General features: G+C 31.6%; 2 protein-coding genes across 3 annotated transcripts in view; one reads left to right on the top strand and one right to left on the bottom strand.

The window, feature by feature from the left end:
- Window positions 1-7,320, bottom strand: part of LOC139514247 (transmembrane protein 87A-like) — a 37,307-nt gene extending 29,987 nt beyond the window's left edge. The window contains exons 1-4 of the mRNA XM_071303135.1: window positions 7,167-7,320; window positions 3,305-3,362; window positions 2,266-2,369; window positions 986-1,105 (exon numbers count right to left, since the gene is read on the bottom strand). Of these exons, the coding sequence (XP_071159236.1) occupies window positions 986-1,105; window positions 2,266-2,369; window positions 3,305-3,362; window positions 7,167-7,286 (402 nt within the window). The 5' untranslated portion in view covers window positions 7,287-7,320. The remainder of the gene's footprint in view (window positions 1-985; window positions 1,106-2,265; window positions 2,370-3,304; window positions 3,363-7,166) is intronic.
- A 156-nt stretch (window positions 7,321-7,476) lies between these two features.
- Window positions 7,477-20,649, top strand: LOC139514249 (endoplasmic reticulum lectin 1-like). 2 transcript variants are annotated; one of them, XM_071303138.1, is made up of 15 exons: window positions 7,477-7,739; window positions 9,141-9,227; window positions 9,882-9,959; window positions 10,344-10,421; window positions 10,875-10,935; window positions 11,576-11,640; window positions 12,063-12,283; window positions 12,694-12,808; window positions 13,602-13,763; window positions 14,289-14,348; window positions 14,777-14,886; window positions 17,396-17,473; window positions 17,901-17,979; window positions 18,640-19,106; window positions 19,228-20,649. In XM_071303138.1, exons 1-14 carry the CDS (start codon window positions 7,590-7,592, stop codon window positions 18,712-18,714), a joined length of 1,419 nt encoding a protein of 472 aa, XP_071159239.1. In that variant the 5' UTR covers window positions 7,477-7,589; the 3' UTR covers window positions 18,715-19,106; window positions 19,228-20,649. The 2 variants fall into 2 exon arrangements, with proteins under 2 accessions (XP_071159239.1, XP_071159240.1); XM_071303139.1 differs by lacking the exon at window positions 19,228-20,649 and having other exon boundaries at window positions 7,489-7,739; window positions 18,640-18,912; window positions 19,000-19,106.
- Window positions 20,650-21,743: the final 1,094 nt, after the last annotated feature.

Below are 21,743 nucleotides of genomic sequence, written 5' to 3'. Positions count from 1 at the left end.
ACTACATAAAACGAATTTCAACACCTATCAACCTAACGCGAAACTATTGAATTAAAACTGTTTAAAACCCTTTCAGTCCTACTGTTTGAAACTATAGTCTGAAACCTAAATGTATGGAACTGGTTTGTAACCTAAATTATGAAACTGGTCACACGGTTTGGCACTAATGCCTGAAACCTAAATGTTTTGGAACTGGTCTGAAACCTAAATGTTTGGAACTGGTCTGAAACCTAAATGTATGGAACGGGCTGAAACCTAAATGTATGGAACAGGCTGAAACCTAAATGTATAAAACGGGACTTAACCTAAACGTATCAAACTAGGCTGAAACCTAAAAGGTATAAAACTTTATTTAATTAACATGTCTATAACTGTCGGAACAACAGGGCAGCACTAAGGCATGGTATGTCAGCAAACACTCACTGCAATAGTGAGAGATGTGAGACGCAAAACCTTAGCACCAGCCCTGTTTGGACAATCTATACCGAGCCAACAGTCTCAGCCATTCTATATTCTGTCCGCAGGTTCCAAGCACTACACTTCACTTAAACTTGACCGACTGCCTGCTGTAAACTTCTTCCTTTCCAACCTTTCCGATGTTCACTGTCTGGTGTATTCGGTACAAATGGCGATTTGAACTAAATCTGCCCACCATTTATACTTCGAACGCGGACCTCGAAGAGAGCACCCTAGCAACAACTGTACAGGTAAAGCGTCTGATAGCAACCAAGGATAAAGGGATGATTTTAGATACAGTTTTCAACGATAATAAGATTAAATGGGAAACTCATAGAGAAATCGGAAAATATATAACTGTAGAAATATTATAATATTCTTAAACTGTAAATTCGTAACACCATTATACTATGCAAAAATTTGTTTGAGGTCGTATAAAAAAAGAATCAAGTTTTGAGTCAAGTCAAGATAGCTTAAACACACACTTATTTCTATTTGATGTAAGACAGTTATATAACAAAATGCTTACACCAAGATCCCAGTGGTGGTTTTTAACTATAGTTGAATTGGTTTTATATTCTGTCCAGTTGTAAGGCATTCCATTCAGAATTTGATAATCAGGACCTCTAAGAAAACTGTACATCTGTACCTGTAAATATTAGATAATCATTCAGTACAAATACACACAAGGTCACAACTCTGTCAATTAAATTTCCATTAAGAACATATTATGTCAGTTAAAAACAGATGAACTATGCAAGTTTTTTAACGACAACATGGAAAACTGCTGTCTTGTTATCAATTACAATGTGAAAGACATACATGTACTCCACACTCAGGATTCCAATATGCTTTGAGATTGCTCTAAGAATGTTCAGTATGGTAAGATGTTAAGTTTCACACCACCATGCTGTCCTATGCAGTACAATGATGTATTTCTAAGTAAAATTTTGAAGAATGATTATTTTTTTTCATTTGAGATTTGTTATGCCTAAAATCAAATAACCTTCAAAGTGATGTTATTTTGTGTATCTTCTATACTCATTTTGACAATGCTTTTTACAGTGTTGTTTTTGTAAGTGGTGCATACCTCTCACATTTTAAAGTAGCTTTGATTGTAAAGACATTTAGTATGTGACAACATTTTAAAGAATTTCCTATCTTCATAGCATTCATATATATGCATGTTTTTACCTGTAGAAATGGGGTCCAGTCTTCATCTTTTATGGAGTTACTGAAGATGATGTAAAAAAAAGTATAGGATTGAAATGAAGTTCAGTACTTTTTTCTATGAATGAAAATAACACTGCTTCTGAAATTCACTTTCCAGTTATGAACATATTTGCATCATCATCATCAGTAAACCAAAAGAAAGAAGAGGAGAATCAATTGCACACTACAACTGCTAAAACCAGGCCAGAAAAAACAACACAAAACTTATTTTGTGTAATAAAATACAGTAATAAAATACAGACTATTTACATTGTACATTATGCTAATCACTATGGTTACCATTTCAATGTAATTTCTTGTAACCTTTATCATGCTGTATATATTTATAAAATGACTTTTTAAAAAAAAAATATATAGATTGGACTGTTGGTTTTCCCCTAGTAATTTTTGAGGCCCTTTATATCTTCTTGTTAGGCGTGAGCCAAGGCTCCGTGTTGAAGGCCGTACCTTGACCTATAATGGATTACTTTTATAAATTGTTATTTGAATGGAGACTTGTCTCATTGGCACTCATACCACATCTTCCTATATCTATGTACGTTTATGCAATAACACCATGTCACTAGCAGTACTCACTGGTTCATTGATCGTCATGTATTCCTCCATACACCTTGAATATCGTAGCATCCATGTTACTGTAATTTCTGATGCAAGATCCATGTTGTCAGGATTTGGTGTAACTTTAAAAAAAAATAAAGCCATTGAAAACATCAAGTTTTTAAACAACTTTTTATGTCATCAGAATAACCTTTGCTACCCTTTTTTGATTCACTACAATATGTTTCTTAATCATTGTATTATTGGCCATGTATCATATTATAAATGAATAAGAGCAAAAACATGATGAACAACTAAAGTATACTGATAAAGTTTCCCACAAAAAAATATGTTTATGATGTTACAGGGAAATTTGCTGGCAACCATATCCATGATATCATACCATTAATTCCAGTTTAGTTTGATATGTATGGTTTAAATCTAGCAAAATACTGGAGAATAATGGTAGAAAGTGGAATTATACTTAAAATCATTTTACTTTTATATTTTACTTTTTTTTTTAACTTATTATCATGATTATTGAACTTAGTTTTGCACCAACCTTGCTTTCAAATATATTTAGAGGACAACAGAGTACTGACAGAAATATGAAACAAATATTATTGACTATACAGAATAATTGTAAGTAGATGACTGAAAACTAAAGATCAACGAAGTTTTAAAATAAAAAAACGGATGGGACCATGAATAATGGTGTTTCAAATCAACAATCTGAAAATGAATTGATTGCTATAGTATATGTAGACTGACGTACAAAATTAGTACAAAACATGTATTAAAATGTTAATAGCTGACCATATAGTATAGGTTTTTCTATTTGTTGAAGGTGGTATGGTTGCCTATAGCTATAATTCGTTTATAAATCCACTTCATTTAAACTGTGATGGATAGTTGTATCATTGATAATCATACCACATATCCTTATTTTTATTTCTAAATTTAACTTCTTTCATGTAGAATAAGTTTTGATTATACTGTTTAAGAGCCTGATAGGCTGATTTGAAAAGGATATTTTTTTTTATTTAAGAAATGTTTTAAAAACAAATAAAAAACAAACCTTTAACATATATCTTTGTGATATTGTACATAATCTTTGATATAGAAGTGATATTTTTCTGAAATAAAAATAAAATTACATGTACAATTACAGTCTTCCATGCTGAACAGAGATATTATTAAAGTTACATCCCAATTATACAATAAAAACACAATAAATACACATGAAACAATCTATCCATAATGAAATCCTTACAATTATGCTGCCAGTATAAAGTGATCACAGAAATTAAGTCAAGTAGTTTAAACACAATACTTTTGGTGTTTAATTTTTACTTTTAGATCAACATCTGCTTATAATTAGGAGGGATAAAGCATATCTGAGTTGATTATCATCTTAAAACCATCAGTCTGAGTAGTCAGAATCTTTTGTCAGTAAGTTCCATGAAGTTCAGGGAACTTTCTTGGTGAACGTGGGGCATTCTCCCCCTTTTGTTTGGGGAAAAATTGGAAGCCATTTTCTGCATATTTCTCATGACTATTTGAGTGATGACATCATCTTTTGCAGAAACCGAAATACTGATTTCATAGTCCATCACATCCATCTTTCATATTGAAATAAAAATCTGTCAAGTATTGTCACATCTGTAGCTCACAACATGGAAACCATATTTTAATACCAGCAACAGTGGCGGATCCAGCCATTTTAAAAAGGGGGGTGTTCCCAACCCAGAGTAAAAAGGGGGGGGGTTCCAACTATATGCTCCCATTCAAATGCATTGATCGGCCAAAAAAAGGGGGGGTTCCAACCCCCGGAACGCCCCCTCTCCCCCCCCTGGATCCGCCACTGAGCAATTCTTTTAACTGTGCAACTTCTTCTTGCAGACATTATAGCCCATTTTAGCGCAGGATTAATTCCTTCACCTGTATTTTCGATAGTTCACTTTTAAGGGCAAACATACATGGTTGAATATAAATACTCATCACACTTAAACCAAGAACAGTTTATGTTGGCTGAATGTTCAAGTTAATTGCATTTACAGTTTAAAATCATGGAAATAACATTATGAATTTTTCTTTTGCCTATGAACTCTGTAAAGTATAAAACCATAAGTTTGAATTAAACTCACTCAAAAATATATAATGACTGTTTCCTATTGACAAATTATTAGTTTTTCACCGTTTCTGCTGTTCACAACCATTTTTTTTCAATTGTTATATAAAATTCTGTGTTTTTGTTTTCATACAGTTGAAATGTACCATTAATTAGAAAACTATTATTTATTTACTTTACGATAATACCAATAATATTTTTAATCTTGTAATTATTTACTACTGATTAATGCAATGCATTCTTAAAATTAATATATACATGATATATAAGCTAACACTTAGAATAGCGGCTAAAAAAGACGTCCTAGCTGAGGTAGTCCAAAGATAGCTTCAGTGTGCATGCCATATTACGTTAGTCAGTCCTTACTTTATCATAATTTATTCCTTTGAGAAGTCTTACGTCAAATCCTAGGACAGCTTTGATGAACAGGCCCCTGTTTATGTTGTTAGAATGTCACTGTATTTCATTTTTAAAACAACAAAGAACTTATATTCTTTATTTGATAGCAATATACCATGATTTGTTCAAGCTGGGAACAGTATATCTAACGGAGGAAATGAATCTGATACGCTTGTCAGTATAAAGTTGATAAAATCTCAGACGCTCTGAGACTTCGCGAGATTTATGGATTTTGATAGCGTCTGACTGAAACTTTATAGGAACTGCTCATTAAATAAACCATATAACTCTAATCGGAAATAAATACAAGTTTAATCATTTAGTAGATGTATTTTGCATATAAAATTACCCAAAAAAGCTAGTTTTATTTGATGTGAATCGCAGTGCTTTATAATAGTTTCAACTTCCAGCCTTGAAGTTCTTCAGATAATTGGTGGAGTCTTACCTTTAGAACTGAGAAGAGAAGAAATAGCAATTAGAGAATTGGCAAAAATTACATCATCTTTTACAACAGTCCCAATTAAGAAAAAGCTAGAAAACTGGAAAACAGAATCTAATCCGGAAACTTACATCTCTCCAATTGGAAAAATGATACTACAGGCAGATGATATGAAGAAGGAAACATCAATTGAAGTAAATAATATTGAACAGCAATATGAATGTCGTGGCATGTGTGCAATTAGAAGGGCACCGGAGTACTGGACCACATTGGGAAGTTCCAAAACAAGAACCAGTGAACAAGCCATTGAAGGACAAAGACTCATAAAACATCAATTAGAAGAACTTCCTCCAAATACAACAGTGGCATTCACAGATGGCTCATGCATGGGAAATCCTGGGCCTTGTGGTGCAGGAGCCATTATATACAATAATGAAGAGGAGGAAACAATACAGTACCCTGTATCAAACAGAGGATCAATACTACTAGCAGAGCTAGTAGCCATTAAACTTGTGCTGGAAAAAATAGACAATTATAATTATCGCAATGTTAAACAACTTAACTTATACTCTGACAGCCAATCCGCCATAGGCATTATAACCTTAAATTGGAAATCAGAAAACTATCACAAAACCATACAAGAAATCAAAAACAGGAAAATAAAATTGGAACAAAAGGGTTTTAGTATCAACATCATTTGGACACCGGGGCACTCTGATATAGAGGGAAATGAACAGGCTGACCGTCTAGCAAAAGCAGCGGCAAAAGAAGCAGATAATAGGGAGGAAATGTCTTCAGTCACGACAAAACAAGACATCAAACAAGCGGCGAGAACATCAGTCATTAAAAAATGGAAGACACAATGGGAATCTAGTGAGGTTGGGAGAAGATTTTTTAATCATCACCCAGATGCATCAAAAAGAATCAAACTCGACTTCCCATAAAAAAAACACTTCAATATATTAAACAGTCTCAGATCAGGATACTCCAAACTAAAGGGGTATCAAAATTTCATTAACAGACATGTAGAAGACAACAAATGTACTTGCGGAGAAATAGAATCTGTAGAACATTTTTTATTATCTTGTGACAATTACAGTTTGGATAGAGAAAAACTCCGCCAGTCAATATATTTCAAAACAGGAACACTTAATCTAGATCTAGAAGAATTACTTAACACAGAAGCCAGTGCAGACATACAATATGCAGTTTCCGAGTTTATAGACGATAATAGAAGATTTGATCATTTGTTTTTATAAATCAGTATCAACAGCGCCTACCTAAATTAAAGTGAAAGTACAAAGAGAAAATACAAACGTGATTAATGTATTCAAACGCGCAAGTGACCAAAGTACATATGAGACAATCAGTGTCAAGATGACGCATACTAAAGACTAATAGTTTCGATATTTGTAAATCATTGTGGCAATGGCCACCATTTTTTTTATTACATTATTTGCATTTTACACAAATCTGTGATGAAATGCTTGCGATTTTATCAAATTTGAAGTGGCAGAATACAAGTTTGATACATTTGCAACACGATAAAACTACATTGAATTACATTTTATTGATATTATTAGAAATTATAAGGATAACAGCAAGTCCGTTTTAAACACGTTCGTTTTTGGATCGTATCATTATTAACTTTGGCCCTGACGATTAAATCGACTACAATCAGGTAGTGTCAAGTCCCGTTAATATATATGTTCCTGGTTCAAGATGTTGAAATCGTGTAGTTTACCAATAAATCCTTACAGTTGATGGCTATAGCCATTTGATGTGAACAATTGTGTTTTCAAAGGGAAATATTCATAGGGGGTTTCTTGCAGTTTAAAGTAATAATATAGTCCAGGATTTTGATAAATATATGGAGACATTTTGTCATTTGTGTCACTGGTAAGGCGCATAATTGCAAAGTAACAGATTATAATGATAGTGAAGTTTAAAAAGTTCATTAGAGTTGTGTACTTTGTTATTCATATTGACTGTGAGAACACCTTGCTCTGGTAAGGCTGCCACCATGCCACAGCTGAACACAATGACAAAACATATAATTGTCAAAAACTGTGAATGCTTCACTTCCTCCATGTTTACCAAGTGACCAGAATGCGGTAAATTAATGTAACGTGTAAAATAATAAGTCCTTTCATATAAGAATCTTTAAACAATAATGATTTACAAATACAATTTTTTAAATATTTCAATCGTCGAAATATTTTAAAAACTAATATCTGATAAATTTATTTTCAGTTGCGATAATTTTACCCAATAACCGACCCGATAATTTACAAAAACAAATGCGGGACTAACATATGGCCGCGCTCAGTACATAGATTTTCTACACGTCAGCTTCATTATGCTGCATCGTATTTACTAAACATTAGATGAAAAATGAATATGTTAACGATGCAAAAGTCCTGTTGTTACATATGGATCATCACTTTAGTTGTGATCGGAAGCTCTGGCTTCAATCCATTCATGGATAATGAATTGCATAAAATTGAATGGGTTGATAAGTCAACTTTCAGTTCAGAAGAAATGGTATGGTTTATGAGGGGGTAATTGGAGGGTCGTAATGGGGGTACCTTCATGACGAATAACGGTAAAAATGCTTTCCAAATGATGTTAAACTGTTAAAGGTAATTTATGGTGTATGTAGATGAAACCGAACCCTCTATATCATAGACTATAGTATATAAAAAGGAAGATGTGGTATGATTGCCAATGAGACAACTATCCACAAAAGACCAAAATGACACAGACATTAACAGGTATAGGTCACTGTACGGCCTTCAACAATGAGCAAAGCCCATACAGCATAGTCAGCTTTAAAAGGCCCCAATAAGACAATGTAAAACAATTCAAACGAGAAAACTAACGGCCTTATTTATGTAAAAAAATGAATGAAAAACAAATATGTAACACATAAACAAACGACAACCACTGAATTACAGGCTCCTGACTTGGGACAGGCACATACATAAATAATATGGCGGGGTTAAACATGTTAGCGGGATCCCAACCCTCCCCTAACCTGGGACAGTGGTATAACAGTACAACATAAGAAAAAACTATAAAAATCAGTTGAAAAAGGCTTAACTCATCAGATGGACAAAAATACAAGTGGACGTGGCCCGGTACTTATACATCCCGACACAAAAAGACACAATGAACAGATCTGAGAGTACTAGCAGTTATCTGACAGCTAGTTCACCTGGTTTTTAATTGAAATCTCAGGGGCGGATCCAGCCATTTTAAAAAGTGGGGGTTCCTAACCCAGGACAAGGGGGGGGGGGTCCAATTACATGTCCCCATTCAAATGCATTGATCGTCCAAAAAAAAGGGGGGGTTCCAACCCCCGGAACCCCCCCTCTGGATCCGCGCCTGAATCTTCATCGTTTTTACTCCTACAGTATACCAAGCTAGCTACTTATATTTTATTTTGCACGAGCTAATAACAATAACACCAAATTGCTTTGTAAATACCAATTAATGGTTATCTTAAACAAATAATTATCAATAAATCCCAAAAATATATTTCATTAAAAAATTTACGTACATTGTATTACCCCAGCACCTTGCGAGAATTTAGTCCCTTCGATAAACATGATAAAGGCAGCTCTCCCATGTACACTTTTCCTTTTTAGCATTAAAAGATTTACTTTTAATATGCAACAGACCAAGTCAATAATCAGCACTTGACTTCTAAAAAAATACATGTAGATGCAGAATGAAGACAATAATGAAAAAAAACCCACAGATAACTTGACTTGGTATCAGCTGCTTGGTATAGACACAAACTGACCACCAGACATTGCTATTAAATTTAACAAATTTCTTATTGCAATAAAAAGTTGAAATATAGAAATTAGATGCATTAATTAACAGTTTGATATGAATATTGTAATTTGAAACAGATAAGCTTTTTATTTATTTTTTCAGAAAGATAAAGGTGTTGTAGAAATGATGACAGTTAATCATGAAAAATACATGTGTATCCTTCCAGAATTAACAGGAAAAGATGATGAGGTAAAATTTACATTTAATATTTATATGTTGTATATTAACAAGGATTTGTATAGTAAGAATCCTTGATATTAATAATAAATGATTTTATTTTCATATTCCTGGCCTCAAACTCAAATAAAGTATTTATGTACAAAAAACTAAATTACATATCTATGGGAAAGAGTTCACCTAGAAGAGTGCAGCAATGTTTAATTTTAACAACAATCCCCCCCCCAAAAAAAAAACCCCAGCTATCCTCAATCACTTTGCAAACACACTAAGCATGCTAAGTCACATGTAAGTGGCTACATCTACAAAGAAGAATAAAGAAATAGAATTCATTCATATCATAAAACAATAGAAACTTTATACTCTTAACTTTGTTAGTTGACTTATCATGCTTATTGTTAATGTTATGCTAAAATGATAACGTATTACAGCAAACCCATGTGCTATTGATGGTTTATAAATACATAATGTTCTTGACTAAAAAGTGTTGCCTAATGATTTTTTTCTGCTTTGATTTCAAGGTCCTTTTCAATTTTTTAAATGTGTGTTCTAGTTATCAGTGATCATTTCCCATGTCAGCTGCATATGCTAAATTATCATTTGCTTTCATATTTTATTGTAAATACTTGTATCTGTGAATTGTTACCATGGTTTTTTCATATTCAGTCCAAGAAAGTGTATGGAGGTTTATCAGGATTTGAACTAATTCAGACAATGTTCCAGCAGAGTAGCTGCTCCTACAGGGTATGTAACAAGAACAGCCATTAAAATAAGGTTTTATCAACTTTTCCCAACATCTTCAATATTAAACCTTTAATTCTTTTATGAAACTGAATTACCTGAAGTAGTTAATATAAATAATAATTAGTATACATAAATATAAATAAGAAAGCAACAAAATCATAAAAACAAAAAAAAAATTATTTGCTAGATATCATATACTCTATTTTTCTCATTGCAAGTTTATAGTTACTTTTGATTATTTTGCTCCCAGCATGTTTACAAATGCTTTTCAAAATGTTGACACTGATTAATATAATAAAATAAATTCTCAACTCAAGTGATTAGGTCATGTTTTAATTTTACACTAGGATTCAAAGAATAAAGTTCCAACATTCTGTTTTGCAGATTGAGAGTTACTGGACCTATGAACTGTGTCATGGGAAACATCTTAGACAGTACCATGAAAATAAAGAATTAAGTTTAGTAAGTGGTCCTTGAATTTAAGGATTCATGAATTGTGATACATTGAGAATTGTATTTCCATGAAGATTATTTGGTCACATCCACCTCAGTCAGGGTCTATTGACTTTTTTGACAAAAATTTGCTTAGTTAAAATGTTCAAGTTTGTGATTAAGTCAGTTGTATTAGTATTGACACATTTTATTTCCATGGCAAGTATTTAGCCCTTTCATGATTCTTTGATTTTGAATATGGTGCACATTTTACTGGAAAAAGTATTGCTATTTTATACAATTTATACAAGTACCTAATAATATAAATTAGGTTGTGATAAGAACTAACCATTTTTGTATGATGCATAGTAATTTAGTTCAAATTTGAATTTAGCTATTGCCAAATATATATGTGAGTAGAAAATACTATAAATAAGGAATATTAGATCATTTTTAAACAGATTTGTTTTTTATTTTTTTCAGAAAAAGCCACAGGTATTGGAATATTACCTGGGTTATTATCAACCTGTAGATGACAAGAAAGGTAAGATCTAGTTACAATATATATTACAAATATGGACATAAGTTTAATTTGTATTTAGCAAGAAAAGGATATTTGAGTGTTTATGTAATTCATATAACATAGTCACATATGTTATGCAGTTATTAAAATATTTTAAGAAAATTTTTTATGCAATCATGCCAATGCTTAACTGTCATAACTCAAAATTATTGAAAATTGTATTGCCAACTGTTAGAGCAAAACATTGATTAAATTGGAAAAAGCCCTTTTCTGCAATACATGTACTTTTAATGAAGTAATTTATATAATTTCCGTCAATTGTTTGTAAATATTCAACATACAAATAATGTAAATTCTATCATCATCTTTCCCTGTTATTTCTGTAATGAAAGTTCAAACACATGAATACAGGACAATTTCCTCTTACTAGATATTAACGTTGTAAAATATTAGACTATTCACCTGATTTGTGTTGCTTAGTCTTTAGTTTTCTGTGTTGTGTCTTCTGTACTATTATTTGTCTGTTTGTCTTTTTGTTTTTAGCCATGGCATTGTCAGTTTATTTTCAGTCTATGAGTTTGACTGTCCCTGTGGTATCTTTTGTCCCTCTTTTGTAAAACCTTGAGATTACTCTATCCAAAAAGATAATTGTATATTTCAGACGTATTGATGACTGACAAAGACACGACAGAAACAGAATCGAGAGCAGAGGATGCAAAGCTTAAGGTTATTACAACATTTACAATTCATGTTACTAGAGTCTTTGATACATTCCCCATAAAAATTTCCCTTCTTAATTTAAAATGTACATCTCAAAGAATACCAACAATAAATCATTTAGCTTATGATATCAGTAATTTATTCCAAATTTAGGTCCATTTAAATATGTACAAACATTTTGAATTTCAATTAGCTTGTATGCAGAGTTTGACAACACCATGAAATAAAGTATCCACAAAGTAAGATATTTCCTAAATCATAAAAAATGGTTCCCACAAAATTAGAATAATCTAAATGTAATTCTTGAAGTGTTATGCATTATTTTGACTGTTATAATGTAAACTGCAGTCAGTTGAACTAGAGATATAGATTTCTTCAGTTATTTTTCCAGGAACTTGTAAATTAGAATGCTGCTCTTTCTGTTTTAGGTAAAAACCAGAAGAATTGATCTAATAGACTTGCCTTACTTTGAAATAAATATGACAGATGGAACAGTATGTGAATTAACAAATCAACCAAGAAAAGCAAAAATCTTATATGTATGTCAACCAGAGGGAAGAGGAGAAATATATGAACTGAAAGAAACATCATCATGTGAATACGAAGTGATTGTTCTAACAAGTGTACTATGCTCTCATCCAGATTTCAAGTAAATATTCATTAATTTACAGTTTATTTCTAAGATTCCCCCAACATTTTTATTTAAAATAAAATTTTCAAAATCAAAATATCAATAAATGAAACAAAAGGGAACAGTATAATTACCAAAACCTAACATATCAATACATATAACATGGACTTAATAATTGCAAAACCTCTGTTAAAAAATATAGAAAATCAATACCAAATATTAGGAAAATTGGAGTTTGTCTAATCCTCTAAAAAGTACTTTATTTTGACATTTGATGTAAGTTGGATAAAGATGATAAACTGTCTCATATGTAGTCTTCATTATATGAATTTTGAAGAAAAAATATAAACTGATTGACAACAAATTGAGTAAAGATATATCATTGTATATGACTTACTGTGAGTGTAAAATGAAGTTATACATTTCAGGCCAAAGACCCCTCCAGTTTCTACAATATCCTGTCTTGCTATGGATGGTTCACCCACAAAACCAGAGATCCTGACAGATTGGGAAAAACAGCCAGTACCACAGTATGATCATCAGGTTTGTAGAAACACAATAGCATAGGCAATAGATTAAATTTAATTTTTGGGTACATTTCTTGGGTATTAGGTGTGTGAGAAAAACAATTTTGTGAAATTATTTTTTGATTTGATATAATTATACTCTTTTGTTCAAAACTGATTGCTATTTGATATGCAGTAGCAAATATTACATACATATATTAAATTTTAAAGTCATTTGAATATGTTTTGTACAAGACAGCTATTATGAGTCAAAAGTGGTAGCTCACTAGACAACTATCCTTGGAAGACTCATCACTCTACCTGACAGTATTGTGTTTCCTGAGAAAAACATTTGCTAAAATATAAGAAGCAGCAACTTTTTTTTTTATTTGTAAATTTGTTGCTGATGGCAGATTTCTTATTAGTCCCCTACTGACGAAGTTGAAGGGGACTTTAGGTTTGCACTCTTTTTGTCTGTCCATTCATCAGTTTGGCTTATCAGTTTTCCACACTTTTTTTTCTTCATGCTTGAAGATATTGATTTGAAATTTGTATATAGTTTTATCGTGACAAGTTACAGATCAAGTTCAAATTTTGTTCTGGTCTGATGTTTTGTACTGAGTTATGGTCGTTGGTTTTGGGGAATGTTATAGGACGATTTTGAGCTTGATATATTGCATTGACACTTACTATTATTAAAAACTGTATTTTGCCCTCTAGATATCATTCTATCTTTTTTTTTAAAGCCAATTGAAGATGGGGCATGTAATTTGTATACCAATGTCCAACAACATTTCTTACAATAACAAATTTATTATGTGTTTTAACAGGTTCAAGGTAATTTTATTCTACAAAGAGAAATGAAGAAGGAAGAACCACCAAAACCACCATCAACTCCGAAACAACCCCAAAAACCTGATACAACATTAACTGACACAACAGACAAACAGGTTCTTAGGGAGTTTCTGTCTGGTGACTACTGCTTTCAGGGAGTGAGTTTTTACAATACAAACACAAAACAAATACTAAAACAAAAATTATAATTAAAAAATTTAACGAAACTTACCCTAACTATTTGTAATAGACAAACAGATAAAACTACTATTTTCTTAAGGATTGGTGATTATTTACCAAACAAACACATCACTACAAAAACAATAAACTGACACAAATAGGCAAACAGGTTCTTGATGACCTCTGCTCCAGCGTTCACAAAAAGACTTAGTTCTAGGTATGACAGACAAATTTATAATTTATTTTATCATTAGTTTCTGCTGATTGATAAATTACGATTTTCAAATAACCACAGATTGGAGTTCAGATACTAGTTTTCATTACACAAATGATGAACAATTACTTATCTATTGTAAGTATTGGTTTACTAATACAGTAAGGACTTTATATTTACAGCACAAACATATAAGATTGTATATATTATTGCACTGACATTGTTAGGTGAACATCAAGGGTTCATAATTTGAAAAATAAATTCCTTTATTGTTATTTTATAATTTTAGGGCACTGGCTGGTGGAAACATGAATTTTGTTTTAATAAACATGCTCGTCAATTCCATGATGTAGGTATATTTTTCTTTGGAAAGAACATAAATGTTAATATAAAAAAAGATGTGGTATGATTGCCAATGAGACAACTCTCCACAAGAGACTAAATGATACAGAAATCAACAATTATATTATAATGTAAAACAATTCTCTTGTTCTTGATTCTAAATATGTTGCAAGTTTTTAAAAGTATTATCTGAAAATACTGAGCTGCCGAATAGGATTTAATGATTTATATTTAACCATAGTATTTTTCATATAATTTAAAAGTACTGTATGCAAATTTTCATGGTTCTGGGAAAAAAATATGTTTATTGGTTAATGAATCAGGTTCTTGTGAACTGTAGGTTTCCAGGGATACCATCAGTTCAACATTCATGTGCCAAATAAAATAAAATTGAGAATGGAAAGTTTGTCAATATGATTTTGTTGATATTTTCAGGGAAATGATGGCCGTATTGTTATCAACTTGGGATATTGGAATGAAGCCAAACACTTAGAATGGATTGCAAAAAATCCGTCAAAAATGCCAAAACCAAAAGGACAAAGAAAGTACGATAGTTTGTCAAGGATTGTTAATTTATGTAGAAACTGAAACATTTATAAGTTAGATTGTATTCTGTATAATGAGTTTGTTAATGATTTTAATGTGGGGACACACAGTTCCAGTGAAATCAATTTGAGGGCTAAAATGCAGTACTTAAATTATAAAATTTCTTTACACTTGTTACATTTATCTTAAAAGTCAATGATAAAAAGAAGTCATGGATATAAAAGTTTCAAATACTAGCATCCTTAACTTTCGTCTTGGCATTTCAAATATAAACCCTACTGTCTTAGGTCATGCTCTTTGTTGCAATAAATAAGATTTCAAAATTGAAGAACTCATTGCATATTGTATAAGTCAACATGTTAAAAATAAAAGGTGTTTTAGCATTTATCAATAATACTAGAAGACACCCGTGATATCGCGGGTCCGTGACTGAATTAAAGTATATATAGCAAAATCCAAAATACAACATTTACTGGTGCGCCTGTCAGATGCGACAATGATTGAATTCAGTAGTGTCAACCCTGTGATTATGACCCGTGTATATATCAAAATCCTAAATACACCGTTTGGTAGTCGCCTGTCAGATGCGGAATGTACAGATAATAAGTGAATATACTATTGGTAGCGGTATCGGATTCGACCCGGAACTTGTTAATTATTGGCAATATTAATTATGTGGAAAACAAAAGGGACTGTAGTGTTGTAATTTTTAACGGGATTTTTGTGACAAAAATGTCGGTTATTGAATTTGGGATGTACGGCGGTCGGGCGGGCGGGCGGCAATCAAATGTTGTCCGTGCATTAACTCATGAACTGTTCAACCAAAGCTTTTAAAATTTTAATATTTTGTTACTGACAACTAAATGAAGGTCAAGATAATGGCGATTTTGACTTTTACCGTTCAGGAGTTATGGTTCTTGAAAGATTGAAAAATGGAGTTTCCAGTCATGTCCGTGCATTTACGCATGAACTGTTCTACCAAAGCTTCCCAAATTTTAATATGTTGTTACTGATGACAAAATGGAGGTCAAGTTGAATAATGACGATTTTGACTTTTACCGTTCAGGAGTTATAGTTCTTGAAAGATTGAAAAATGGAGTTTCCATTCACGTTGTTGCATTTACTCATGAACTGTTCTACCAAAGCTTCCCTTATTTTAATATGTTGTTACTGATGACAAAATAGAGGTCAAGTTCAATAATGACGATTTTGACTTTTACCGTTCAGGAGTTATGGTTCTTGAAAGATTGAAAAATGGTGTTTCCAGTTGTGTCCGTGCATTTACTCATGAACTATTCAACCAAAGCTTTTAAAATTTTTATATGTTGTTACTGATGACAAAATAGAGGTCAAGTTCAATAATGATGATTTTGACTTCTACCGTTCAGGAGTTATGGTTCTTGAAAGATTGTAAAATGGCGTTTCCATTCACGTTGTTGCATTTACTCATGAACCATTCAATCTAAGCTTTTCAAATTTTAATATGTTGATACTGATGACAAAATGGAGGTCAAATTTGATATTGACGATTTTCACTTTCACCATTCATCAGTAATGGTTCTTGTGATATTGCCAGGACACAAATAAATGTTAATAAATCCGGTTTGCTGTCGTTGTGACAGCCTCTTGTTAATCTCATGACACCATTGTCCTATATTAGCTATATATAAAGTTGAATTCTTTGATTTGTCGTTTTTACCCATGACAGCTATCAAATTGGACCTCGTTATTTTAGTATTGATGCGACAATGATTGAATTTAGTAGTGTCAACCCTGTGATTTATGACCCGTGTATATAGCAAAATCCTAAATACATCGTTTGGTGGTGCGCCTGTCAGATGCGGAACGTACAGATAAGGTAATAGGTAATAGGTGAATATACTATTGGTATCGGTATCGGATTCGACCCGGAACTTGTTAATTATTGGCAAGTTTAATTATGTGGAAAACAAAAGGGTCTGTAGTGTTGTAATTTTTAATCTACACCATTGTCCTATATTAGCTATATATAAAGTTGAATTCTTTGATTTGTCGTTTTTACCCCATGACGGCTGACAAATTGGACCTCGTTATTTTAGTATTATAGATACTGTAAATTCAGATTTTTCTATTTTCAATGATTGGAAATCACATTTTATATTGTTTCAGCATTGTATGCTTGCAGCCTTTCTGAAAATGGCATTACAGTAACTAAACTCAGATTTTCTCCATTAATCAACAATCTCAGTTATAAAACGTCTTTTTACCAATGTTTTTTTACTTTTATGAAAAGGAATGATTTTGTATTTGGTCTACAGCTTGATAATGCTGAGAAGCATAGTGTAAGCAACATAAAATCTGCAGCTACTCCCAGTTTGCCTATAGTTTGATAGGCTTGTTATCTCAATCAATCCCTTGAAGCAACAGAGGTCCAGACCCAGTCCAAAATTATTCCAGTTATGTTACTCTCTGTTACAGTGTTTTTATACATTTAATATCTAGTTTCATATATAAATGTTTCTTTTTCAGACAGCTATCTTTGTTATACACTGGTGGAGATACATGTGATATTACAGGGAAAAATAGAATTGTAGAAGTCAAATTAAAGTAAGTGTTGTATATTGTATGTCAAAATATATATGTACTCTTGTTTTATTAGGCTACAACATGCCTACCAAATAATTGAATAGGAACCAGACTTACACAATTAGATATTTTACCCACATTATCATCATGTATCATAACTTTGTGTGTTAGACACATAACTAAAAGTTCATAACAAAATCTGGAAATTGTTCTATGTTGGCAGTTTATTCATTAAGTGAATGTAGTTTGAAGCCCCAAAGTGAATCTTTTTGGCAAAATTCAAAGTTCAAAAATAGATATCTGACAGACAACATTTTGAGGGAGTAATTAATAGAAATTCTTTTACTTTTTAATTTTTTTGAAATACAAGGGACTAAAAAGAAACCAAATCATACATTTATACTTTACATAATTAAAAAATGACTCAACCTTTGATTATTTTTTTCAGATGTATAGAAAAGAAAAATCAGCCTCATTCTGTCTCTATATATCTAATGGAACCTAAATCTTGTGAATATGTATTAGGGGTAAGTTAACTCAGTTGAACTTCTGGATGGATATTAAGGAGAAAGAGACTATTTGTATTTAACAATTTATAAATATATGTACAAATTATAGACTATTATTTAATGAACAAAGTATGTCAGTAAAATGAAAATTGTTTCTTGTGCAAGAATAATCTTTTTAGAACTTTCTGAAGATAAGATGTTTGAAAAACACATTACAGTATCACTTCGCTATTATTTATATTTATATGAACTGTTTCAAAAATAAAAGTGTGAGGGAGGTATAGTGGCAGTGAGGGTTTGGCATTCTTCTTATTTTATCTCACTATTAATACAGTTCGATTGCTTCATTTTCTGAGGCTTTTATGCAGAAAGAACAACTATATCCATCTTAACTTTGCATTATGGTGTATAACTATAGCTGTCATTAGTTCAAGATATACATTGCAGTTAAATATTTTGTATTGTATGCTTATTTTTAAGAATTGCTCAGACATAAAATGTATGATTTAATGTTGAAACAAAAATTGTAAAAATCAAAGCTCTGTGAATAATTTTACAGATTATGCAGTTTTAACCATAAATTCAGAGTGACACATTTATGCTTTACTTCTAAAGGGATGTTGTCATGTATTTAGCTTAAATATGATCAACTGTTAAATATGTTTCCTTTAATTTTAGATTGAATCTCCACTACTTTGTAATGTACTAGACAGAGCAGACACTCAAGGTATCATCAAAGATTACAAAGTATGACACTCTCCTCTAGAAGATTATAATTCCTGAAAACTGTGATATTTTATTTATGGGTTAGGAAATATTGGGAATATGATTGTGATCTGATTGTAAGTGCTTTTCTGCTAAAAAATCATGCAAGTCTGAGAGACAAAAAGTTGCAAACAATATTGGAAACAAAGTGCAATCATGGGTAATGTTTTCATATTGGCAAAACATGTAGACTATGGAGCAGTGAAATTACTCATTCAAATATCCCTCAAATTGTAAAACATAGCTTGCAAATTTACAAATATTTTTTCTGAGTTGAATAATTAAATCTTAGAACATCTTTAAAAAAGGTACAAATATTTCATATTACCATTTATTTTAAGGATTAATTTTATATAAGTTAGACTTATTGTAACTTTTTAGTAAAGAAGAAAACAGCAAAAAGAAATAGAATTTTTTTTTGTTTGCTTTGGAGTTTGTCAAAAGTTTGTTGGGATTCTGTCATGAATTAATACACCACATTCCGTTTTTTTGTGTGTCTAGTATCATTGTAATATATGATTATGATGACATATTTAAAAAAAACTTTATATGATGGTAAGGTTTTGTTCAGATTATCTGAGCTGAATTCTTTTATTAGGAATTGTCCCAGTATGATTGGATTATTTTCATTTATAAATTAAAAATAGGACGAAATGCAGACCTTGTTGAAATTTTGTACTTTTTACACAATTGGCATAAAACAAAATTTATTTTTCTTAGTCAATTTAAATAACGTAATATTATCATCTTCCAATCAGTTTCATTTTAATGAATAAAGAAAATGATCCAAACAAATGTGAAAATAAAAATACATTGAGGTTAAATGTCAAGTACTTGGAAGTGTTTGGAAAGGGTTAATCAATATCAGATGTCAAAATGAAGAAATGAAGTTGTATATATTTATAAAAATGGTGCAGAATTATTTGAAGCAGTATTTGTATATCTATGCAAAAACATGTTACATATTGAAATGTGCTGTAGATTAGAGGTGTGATGTCTGTTTATTATTAAGTTAATTAAATGAGATGAATTCTGGTTGTTTGAGAAAATACTATGCCCCCCCTAGGGGTGACATTCTGTTTTTAACACCCACCACCGACAGAAATAGAATTAAATTAGAATAACACACCGTTTGCATTTTGGTACATGTATTTCAAATACAACCACCTGTATAAAATTTAAAAAAAAAATGCCTTTCCTGGAGGGACATAGTATTTTCTGGAACAGCCCTTAGACGAATTGTAAAATTAACCTAGTACTGTAGAAGATTGAACATTTTAGTTGGTTATTGTATTTCCATAGATTATCAAGAATTTTTACACTTTTAAATAAGTTTTTGCAATACAACCTACAATTTGTTGATAAAAAGAAAGTTGCATAGACCTATCAGACAGAGGAAATCACCTATCCATAGTTATAATTTATTGTTTAGCCAAATTTGAACTAACAAATAACAGTTATTTGAATGTCATTAAAAGTTTAAAAAATCAAAGATATTGAGAAATTTCATTTTTTCTTTAATCTAAATTAATTTTATACATATGTGACCAGTTGTAAGAAAATGTACATGTTTCCACTTAAATGTGTTGTTTTCTGTAGATTATTGGAATTATTTATGCCGATTTATTATTTATATTGAATCAGGAAACCATTTTCTCAGTTAATCATAATTTTGTTAAGTTGACTATTACACTAATGTTAAAACCATTGTTATGGAAGATATACATTGTTAAGGCATTGTGTGAAAGAATTTGGGAAATGTATTAAGTGTGAAAGGCAAAATCATATCATAAATTTACACATTGTTGATTGTAATGTGTATATTTTAAATTTATCATCTGTATTGTATTCATTTATTATATATATTTTTGATGGCTTAAAAATACTAATCGATCAATATTAAAATGCTTTTTACCACAAAAATTGAGTTCTATTTTTTTATATAGAAAATCATCAAGATTCTGAAATGTTCAACCCATATCATGGGCCAATGAAGAAAAGGAGTATACAATGGGACAGCAACCCAATGACACAGAAAAACCAGACATCTGGCGGTCAATATATTGTCTTTAACAATAGACTGGTGTCTACACTATTTATAAAGCTACTTTCAGTGTTTATAACATGTGATTTTAAGCCATTTATTGCTGATGGCTTTGATGAAAATTATGATCACAAAAAAAACCCCAGCTGATTATTGATTTCTGTTCATTTTTAAAATCCTTTGACCTTTGCATGGTAACTGTAATTTATTATCAGTAAACACATAAGAAACAATTTTCAAGAAATTTATTATTATTTGTAATGCCTGCATGTATCGTGCTTGTTTTTTAGCTCACCTGGCCCGAAGGGCCAAGTGAGCTTTTCCCATCACTTTGCGTCCGGCGTCCGGCGTCCGGCGTCGTCCGGCGTCCGGCGTCGTCGTTGTTAACTTTTACAAAAATCTTCTCCTCTGAAACTACTGGGCCAAATTAATCCAAACTTGGCCACAATCATCTTTGGGGTATCTAGTTTAAAAAATGTGTGGCGTGACCCGGTCAACCAACCAAGATGGCCGCCACGGCTAAAAATAGAACATAGGGGAAAATGCAGTTTTTGGCTTATAACTCAAAAACCAAAGCATTTAGAGGAAATATGACTGGGGTAAAAATGTTTATCAGGTCAAGATCTATCTGCCCTGAAATTTTCAGATGAATCGGTCAACACGTTGTTGGGTTGCTGCCCCTGAATTGGTAATTTTTAGAAAATTTTGCCGTTTTGGGTTATTATCTTGAATATTATTATAGAAAGAGATAAACTGTAAACATCAATAATGTTCAGCAAAGTTAGATTTACAAATAAGTCAACATGAACGAAATGGTCAGTTGACCCCTTAAGGAGTTATTGCCCTTTATAGTCAATTTTTAACCATTTTTCATAAATCTAAGTAATCTTTTACAAAAATCTTCTCCTCTGAAACTACTGGGCCAAATTAATTCAAACTTGGCCACAATCATCTTTGAGGTACCTTGTTTGAA

Source organism: Mytilus edulis, chromosome 3, assembly GCF_963676685.1.
Source record: "Mytilus edulis chromosome 3, xbMytEdul2.2, whole genome shotgun sequence".
Classification (NCBI taxonomy): domain Eukaryota; kingdom Metazoa; phylum Mollusca; class Bivalvia; order Mytilida; family Mytilidae; genus Mytilus; species Mytilus edulis.
This window is presented reverse-complemented; position numbering and strand designations above follow the sequence as displayed.

Coding starts and splice junctions, on each gene's coding strand:
- LOC139514249 (XM_071303138.1), top strand. CDS start 7,590: ATGAATATGTTAACGATGCAAAAGTCCTGTTGTTACATATGGATCATC. Junction 9,228..9,881: donor TAACAGGAAAAGATGATGAG/GTAAAATTTACA, acceptor TTTCATATTCAG/TCCAAGAAAGTGTATGGAGG. Junction 12,809..13,601: donor TACCACAGTATGATCATCAG/GTTTGTAGAAAC, acceptor GTGTTTTAACAG/GTTCAAGGTAATTTTATTCT.